Source organism: Pocillopora damicornis, chromosome 1 (assembly GCF_964200805.1).
Source record: "Pocillopora damicornis chromosome 1, jaPocDami1.2, whole genome shotgun sequence".
NCBI classification, from domain to species: Eukaryota; Metazoa; Cnidaria; class Anthozoa; order Scleractinia; family Pocilloporidae; genus Pocillopora; species Pocillopora damicornis.
In genome coordinates, this window is record NC_142670.1 from 35,257,002 (window position 1) to 35,265,374 (window position 8,373).

Sequence of the window (8,373 nt, forward strand, 5' to 3'; positions counted from 1 at the left end):
TCATCCGCGAGCATTAAAGTCATAAGGAGTTAAAGTGACGTTAATTTTGGGTTGTATATTAAATTAAAGAACTTAGACTTGCGGTTAAGATTTCCGCAGCTAGTAGACATTAGGCGGTACAGTAACAATCTGAATAGTTCGAACATTACTACAACTCGTCCGGCGAGTATTCAGAGTACGTGTCGAGTTGTTTAATTTCGTTAGTATCTCTAGCTGAAAAAAAAAGGTAAAAATGTCACCCAAAAAAAGAGAAACAATTACTGGATAAGACGTCATGCATTAGAGATTTAACAATATATTGAATGACCTAACTAGCTCATTTCTAGAATTTTTATAACTCGTATGAGAGCATAATGATAGCTAAAAGGTAGAGTGACGTCTATTTTCGTTATGTAACTACTTTCTTTATGAACGCAAATTCCTTAAAAAAGAAATTAGAAAGATGTTGTGGTAACGAGTAACAAGTCAGATATTGGATATTAATTGGTATAACAACAATCTGATAGTTCACTTCCACAACAAGCTTGCGAGTGCTTTGCATGCAAACTACGTTTAGAATTGTTAGAGGAAATAAACAAGGTCAGAGTTCGTTTGTTAGAAGTTTTTATAGAATGAAAATAATTTAAATAGGTCCTGTCTTAGAGCTTTTATCACTCGTTTGCGAGAATTATAGTCAATAGTGACCTCTGTCATGGCTGAAGCCTGCCTCTTTACATAATTTACATTATTATTAACATTAACCTGAAAATCGACAAAAAAAGAAAAAAGGTCTAAGAATACCACTAACTTAGATATTTAGTAGTGTTTTTAAATCTAATTTTGTAGCCCATTTCTAGATTTTTTTAACTCACAACGAGAATTCTAGTTCATTGTAGTAAGTGGTATTTTTTTTAACTTTGTTCAAACGTGATCATTAACATGGCTTCTACAGTAAAAATAACTTGAATGTGTGAGTGGCTTTTTGAGGGAAGTAAGACCGAGTTACGAAGAAGGGTTCCAGATCTACTGTAAAACGTTAACGAAGACTTCAATAAAACATCTTTATGACCTTACACATGAGTCCGTTCTCAGTTTACCCTGTCAAGGTTTCTAAGTCACGCTTCGGGTTCATCCGCAGTGTAGATTATGTGCCACAATGACCTGTGACAAGTAAACTGATACAAAATTGCTTTCTGTATCTCTCATAATGTTGAACTTTTCGTTTTAATGAGTTATTCAGTCTGAAACTGAGCTGTTTTCTTTTAAAACCGTAATGTATCTTCTTGACGCGACTCTCTTGGAGGTTTTTGGTTATACCCGATGTAAAAAAAGGGGTAACAAATATATATTTCCGGGAGGTTAGGAAACATTTTTAAGCTTTACGTTTCTATCCTAAGACTTCCACCAAGGGTGGGTGGGAGTGACGGTAAGCATTTAAAAAACCCTCAGATATGAAATCTTTACTGCACTGTGATTGGTTTAGAAGTCTCGCACCACCCTTTGTTCTGCCTTTTAGGGTGTTGACTCGTCATGAATTTTAGTCCATAGTGACTGCTTGTGATATTTCCTTCTTATCAACCGCTGAGCGAACTTAAGAAATTCAATAATTTGCCATTGCGGTTAAATTTATTGGGGAACTAGAATTTACGCTCCAAAGTTATATTTCCAGTGAAGGACTCGAAGGTGTAACATGTAAAGATACACAACTAATTATGACCACACTTGAAAGAGACCTTCAGTTAAACCTGAGTAAATCGAGCCACAAACCTGAGTGAAACTAACTTAACTTAAATAACTTAACGTCTGTACAACCCACTAGAAGCAAACCGGAAAATCTTCCCTTCCATTCTACACTCTTCCTCATGCTACGCAGCTAACCTTACCTCTGGAAGCCTGACACAGTGAGGACGGGCATAAACGTGGGGTAAGTGAGAGAAAAATCTAATTAGAATGAAGGAAGGTGACATGCCTTCACAGAACCTCGCCGATTTTTGCTCGCTCTCTCAGTTTACTCTTCTCTCCTCTTACCGTGAGTCAATCACCAGCTATGCCTTTCACGACAAAAAAACAAACAAACAAAAAAAAACGTTTTCTCACAAATTCAATTCACTCAGAACACATCTACATGAACTGATCATTTTATAAAATGAAACATATGGAGAAAAGGTAAATCAATAGAAGGCGTTCATGCATATTAGCTTGTTAATGAATACTTCTACAGTTAAACCACTTTTTACTTATAATTACAAATACAACATTCTTTTGAAATATACTCGACCTTATATTATCTTCAAATTCACTGGTGTCTTCTGTAAAAACTCCATTGACGGGACAAGCTAAGCTTTGAACTCCACCTCGAGACAGAGATTTCAACATTTTAGTTCGCACCTTTGATATACGATTGTGGAACACCAGGGTACGCGTATCGTCGACTTTCAAGTGTTTTCATTCCTATCTGAAATTGCGTCAGTAAATCGTATTCTTCTCACTTTTTTCTTAAGCATGAAATCTTTAATAAACTGTGATTCGTCTAGAAATCTCGCGCCACCCTTTTTTCCTACATGCGACTATGGAATACCAGGTTACGAGTTTGGTTCGTTAGCGCGTAGCGTCTACTGCAACGCCTTTGCGCATTTACGGGCGGAACGGGGAAAGACAGAATGTGGCCGAGACTAGTTCAGAATCATTTTATACCACTTCAAATCAAATGGCCGGTGTTAGAAATTGACTCCAATAGCACGAATGGTAATGTACACTGAAGAGGTTCGAATGGTGAGGACTGAGCCGCTCTCCTTGTTTCAGCCTATATGACGAGCACATGATGTTCATGTAATTTCTCAACCAGCATGCATTTCGTGCTGGTAGAGTTTCACAATTGGTTCAATTTAACGTACTATAAAGATAGAATTTTAGTCTGCACTGTTTACAATACAGCGTATACCCAAAGCGATACAAATGATAGTAATTTCCTTTACAATTTCGAATTACATTTTCTCGGCTAAAGCAATACTTAACTAGATGAAACTTTACAAGATTACCAAGTTAAGTATAAATCAGAGCTGGAAAAAATATCCAGTATGGTTTCTAATTAAGCTGCCATAAGCCCGGGGTAAGTGTTTAATCATCATAAAAAATAGTTCTTGTTGCGCTGGGGCTTGCAGGAGGGCGAGACGTGCTTGTGGGTCTTCTTTTGTTTTTTATTTTAACATTCCTCTTCGATAGCATCAGCGCCTAAAGAAAAAAATAAGTGAACTTACGATGAAATTTCTAGAAGTGTTCGATGGCCGTTTGGGTTCTAGCAAAATATTCTTAATTCTGAACCAAAGTCGTCCGGTTATAAACGTTTTATTGAATTCTTGGATGTAAATGTTGAGAAAAAAAATAATAATAAAAAAGTTTCTTAGGTAAAAAGATAAAAGTAAATTGATTTTTCGAAATGTTCTAGGTGCATTTTTAACACTGAGATATGCGAGTCCAATCACAAGCCTTTCATTTTCCCAAAAAAGTAATCTTTTACAGCGTCGTTACACAGTTTTCTGTAAATACCTGTGTTAGTATGGGCCGTACAATCACATTACCAGGAGGCTGCATCCAAGGCTCACCATCTATTTGTCCGGGCATCTCTGATTTTAATTTGATGTTGATCTGTAATGAAGTAATAATCATTGTCATCAATTTAAAAAAAAGCATTGAAGCGGATGGATGAAGAGAGTAATTTCTAAGGAAACTGTGGTTCTGCGTCGTTGTGGGGGGGGGGGGGAGGGGGGTGAGGGAAGGGGTGGTATTACATGATATTTTTTTTATCAACTGATTTTATAAAGTAAATATGCAGAAAAAATGACGCTACGCCACTGGTGAGAACATAGTAACGTCAAAACAGAATTACAATAGAATAGTACGTGGATGATCAACTTATGGCTTCATTATGTTATTTACTGTATTACAACCAAACATCCATACCTGGGCTCCCTGTGCTAGCCGAATACCAGTCCTGATTCCACTTTGAATTTGACCCTTTTAATAAAGAATTCGTCTCAATTAAGAACTAATGCACCATTTTTATTGCTAAATAAAAACGTTTCCTATGCAAATACTTAAGAAAAAAGGAAAAGGCAGGATACAAGACCGTCACAGTGACAAGCTGAAGCATGACCCTGCAAAAAGATTCAAGCAATTTTAATTGTGTGTGGAAAAGAAATCCGAGATTGCACTTAGTTCGTTTAACTTCGCTTTGCGATTGCTCCAGATAACTCCAGCCACTATCTGAACCAATCATGGGAAAAATTAAAACCAAAAGTGGTTTGGTCATTCGCAACTTCCCGCGCTAATGGCAGTTTGCGCCATTCTTCTCTTTGTACTTATTGACTTCTTCAACTTTCGTCGGTTCTGATCGGCCGTTGTGATAACTTCAAGGTTGGCTTCTTCATAGCAGATGCACTGAATCTTAGAGTCTTTTCCAGACCTCACCTTCTGAGGACAACATGTCATGGTTATTTTATCAGCTGTTTGGTGCTAAGAATATGAGCAGATATCACTACTAAATTCATGAAGTACTGCATACATCTTCTTTGTTTGGTCCCCATGCATCTGTGCCTGCTCCCCAACTGGCCGAAAAACAAATTTAAAAACAAAGTAAAAGGGCAAAATTTATACAAAAAGACTTTACAAGTAACGAAGTGATAATCAGCTGCAATCAAAGTGATCTCAGAAAAGAACCCTTAAAAACATTCCGCCTTCAATCAGATTCGAACCCGGGCCTCCCAGATAATAGTTGGGGACTGCTAGCAATTGAGCTGTGAAGCCACATGATGCGAGGGAGACAAATTTTGAAAGGTTATTCGTTCCCGTAAAGGAATCAGGTCATAATTATATGAAATAGATAATATTGACCTACACGAATCATACTTTCACCGGGGATAAAAACCTTGCAGCTTAAAACTACTTGTTGAAGCAGATGTTCTGCGATATTCTTGCAATTAAATTGAACATCTAACTATTACAAAATTAATTCGAATTAATTTGATTGAACTCAAATTCAAGCTTTTACTTACCTGCCTATGTTAAGAACTACATTCCTTCTAGTGTTCGTAAGTCGAGCTTTTTGCCATCAATCTGCAGCGAAAAGGAAGTCACAACAGAGGATGCTGAGTAAACAAGATACTGGTGTCTGGAAAGTTAAAGAGGAAGAGGCAAACAACCACCGCAAAACGCCAAAACAAAATGCTCAGGTGTTTTTGGGGCATGAAATAAAAAAAAAATGTGCAACTGATATACATGCAATCATTAAGTGTTGAATACAACTGAAAGACGATGATGATTTGGACCGACACTCAATGCTAAGAAAGTTAAGTTTGAAGAACAAGACTGACTCCCCTATTGATGGGCTATTTAAGCTTTCCGCAACGTGAAGTGACTTCAAAATTTGCTATTCGACCTGATTATGATGGTTGTCCATTGCAGCTTACACTCCTCCCCCTCTCCCTCCCCCTCCGCGGGATTTTGTCAGGTTTTCTTAGCCGTTCGCTCGCTCCTAGGTGGCGAGAGGCTCTGTGAGAAGACAGTGTTCATCCCATGAGGGCATCAACACGAGCTGGCCAAGGCAAGAACATAAACCTTTCCACCCGTTGTACGGTCCGTTTTCCATGTTAGCCATCCCTTTAGGTACATAACCCATTCTGACACAGGGTTTTAATAACCTTTTTCCATAAGCAGCTGTCGATGGTAAAATAGGCGGCTGCGCCCGAAAAGGAGCACTATGGTGAAACCTAAACATGAGCCCGCCCTCAGGATAAACAGAAGGCAGTGAGAGGTCTTACAGTCAGCGGTACACTCCTTTTATAAAAGATCAGCCATTCAATACCATCGTTCTATAGATTAATTAATCACCTCTATTTCGACCTCTTGAGTAAATGTCCGCGAGTAGCCTTTGACCATTTTCTTTATACCTGCTCTAAAGTAAACTCCTTTGTTGTGAAGCCTGAAACAAAAAGAAACAAAAAAAACAAATTATAGATTCAACAAAGTCGCACTAACAATAAATTGCAAAACACAAAGTCGGTTTTTTTCATTTTTTAAATCTCTTTGTTTGTCCTCAATACATTTTACTTAAAATAAGAAATTTTCACGGAGTTGCAAAAAAGTTGTGACATTTCAACCAAGTTGAAAGTTTTTCAAAACATTTAGAACTTAGCTTTTTTTGTTTGTCTTTAATTCTGAGCACGTGCAATATGTAAACCCTGTGTTGCACTCCAGAACTTATTTTGTCATGAGTCATTGACCAATCACGAACGAGATGTCTGTTGGGCATGTGGTAATAGCCAAAAAGGGAAATTTTTCTTTTAAATTTCTTGTAATAACATAGAAAGGGAATGGTCAAGAAACCTTTCCTTTTCCCTCAATTAGCAATATTTCTCCACAACCCCATACTTCACTATGTAGATAGTTTATGGCTAAAAAAGACAACGGCAGAAACAATATATTGCCTCTAGGACTATGACTTTAAATTGTTTTATTACAATAATAGTATGGGGTTATACAGAAATATTTCTACTACCCATGATATTAATATCATTCTACGTTACTAAATAAACAGTAAATCCAAACATTTTCTTATTTTTGCTTTATTCAAGCATAGCCAACTCTGTACTTATTTTTACCACCGAGTTCATGTCCATTAAGAGGAAGTCGCTGTTCGATCCAAAGTTACTGCTGCAAATAGGATTTTGGCCGTTCGTCGCTGGATGATCTTGTACTATCTGTATAGAAAGGCATCTAAGAAATCTGGCAGGCCTGAAACAAAGTCGAGCAAGGAAAACAAAAAGAAATAATAAAACTGGAAACTGTTTAATTAATGAGATTATTCGTAAATGGTGTCACAATATACCTCTTACCCGGCTTAAGTTGGCTGTGACACGATTTTTTCCCCTCATTTTTGAAACTTTCCATACGCAACGCTTGAAGTTCTTTGACCACCTCTGGAACAATCAGCCCAGAAACCAGAACTCAGTTAGTGTCTGAGTAAGGTGACAATTTAGGTACAATGCCTGGAGCGCGGGCAAACGCCAGTGTCCAAGTCGCGATTGGCTTTTAATTTAGATCTGATTGGTTGACAGGATGGTGCGAGTTTTCTGGACCAATCACAGAGCAAAGTGAAGCAAACCCAAAGAGAACTTGGCTTGTTTTTCGACTCTTCACACTTACTTTAGACACCGAAAAATTGCTCTAAATCGATAATTTCTAAGAACCAGTCAAATAATTTATCGTAAAGTATTATCCGCCTCTATTGACGATTATTCAATGGTAACGCTACTCACTAAATGACAAGGAAAGTCACGGTTAGTAGGTTCAAATGGTTATGTTGGAGTTGTAAGAATTTATTCGCTTGTACGACGTAATGATGCTTATACATCCTATCTCTATTCCAATGGATAACTGAAGTTAAATGAGATAACTTATACAAGAAACGAGGTGGTTTAATTCGGCTTTCGCTCACTGAATTCTTTTGGTTTCTGATGTGGAATCCTGTATTGAAAAAAACTTTCATAGACTTACCCAAAGTTTAGCTTTAGAAGAAAAAGGAGTAAAAATATAGATAAGTAATTTGCCTGATGAAGGTGGACCCTACTAGAAGTGAACTACGAGCAAGGATTTAAACACGCTGTCCCGCCGGAAAAAAACGGATATTCATATATAACACATCACCCGACAGATATCACCCGCTGCGAGCGTGAGAGTGTGTGTGCGTGTGGGGAAGAGGTGGGTGGGGGTGGGGGTGGGGGGAGAAGGGGGATTGCCCGCTCCTAGAACCAATCAAATCACAAAATTGTAAAATTCCGCCCACTCACGAGCTGAGAAAAAAAGAGAAACTAATGGTAAGCTATCAACCGTCTAAGGGAAGGTCCGTATGGTGGAAACTTGAAAATGCTGCCCTCTAGCGGAGATTTCCACTGACATGTCATTTTCAATCCGAGGACATAATACTGCGGAAATAAGTTTTCCTTTTCGAGAAGTTGATAAAAGAAGAAAATGAAAATGCCTTTGAGATGAGATCCGTAGTTTTGGATTCCCGGCTCAAAAAAGTAAGTCAGTGTTCATGAAAAAAAAAAAAATATTTAGCGTAAAGAAGATTTGGCATAATTTGGATTTGAAAGTCAAATACTGTTATGACTGAAATAATAAAAGCGTTGGTTGCCGATGAATAGTCACGTTAGTCATATAATTTAGTCAGTTTATTCAGTTCATTGCAACATTATATAAATTAGTTATTAAAACTGCTCAAAGAGAAAAGAGAGAAGAAAAAAAAAACAAATATACCTTATTTCAGTTCTCTTTTGAGGTAGACGTGATGGAAATTTTTGTCTATCTAAAACTCTCAATTTATTAAAAACAACAATG

General features: G+C 37.5%; 1 protein-coding gene across 1 annotated transcript; it reads right to left on the reverse strand.

Annotated features, from left to right (window-relative positions):
• Positions 1–2,041: 2,041 nt before the first annotated feature.
• Positions 2,042–4,467, reverse strand: LOC149053517 (diacylglycerol kinase theta-like). The gene is made up of 4 exons (XM_089183169.1): positions 4,447–4,467; positions 3,940–3,993; positions 3,526–3,624; positions 2,042–3,210 (listed from the first exon to the last, which is right to left on the reverse strand). The coding sequence occupies exons 1-4, from the start codon at positions 4,465–4,467 to the stop codon at positions 3,097–3,099; spliced, it is 288 nt and encodes a 95-aa protein (XP_089039295.1). The 3' UTR covers positions 2,042–3,096.
• Between the last annotated feature and the right edge of the window lie 3,906 nt (positions 4,468–8,373).

Coding starts and splice junctions, on each gene's coding strand:
- LOC149053517 (XM_089183169.1), bottom strand. CDS start 4,467: ATGACATGTTGTCCTCAGAAG. Junction 3,994..4,446: donor TGACATGTTGTCCTCAGAAG/GTGAGGTCTGGA, acceptor CTTTATTAAAAG/GGTCAAATTCAAAGTGGAAT. Junction 3,211..3,525: donor TACGGCCCATACTAACACAG/GTATTTACAGAA, acceptor TTTTTTCTTTAG/GCGCTGATGCTATCGAAGAG.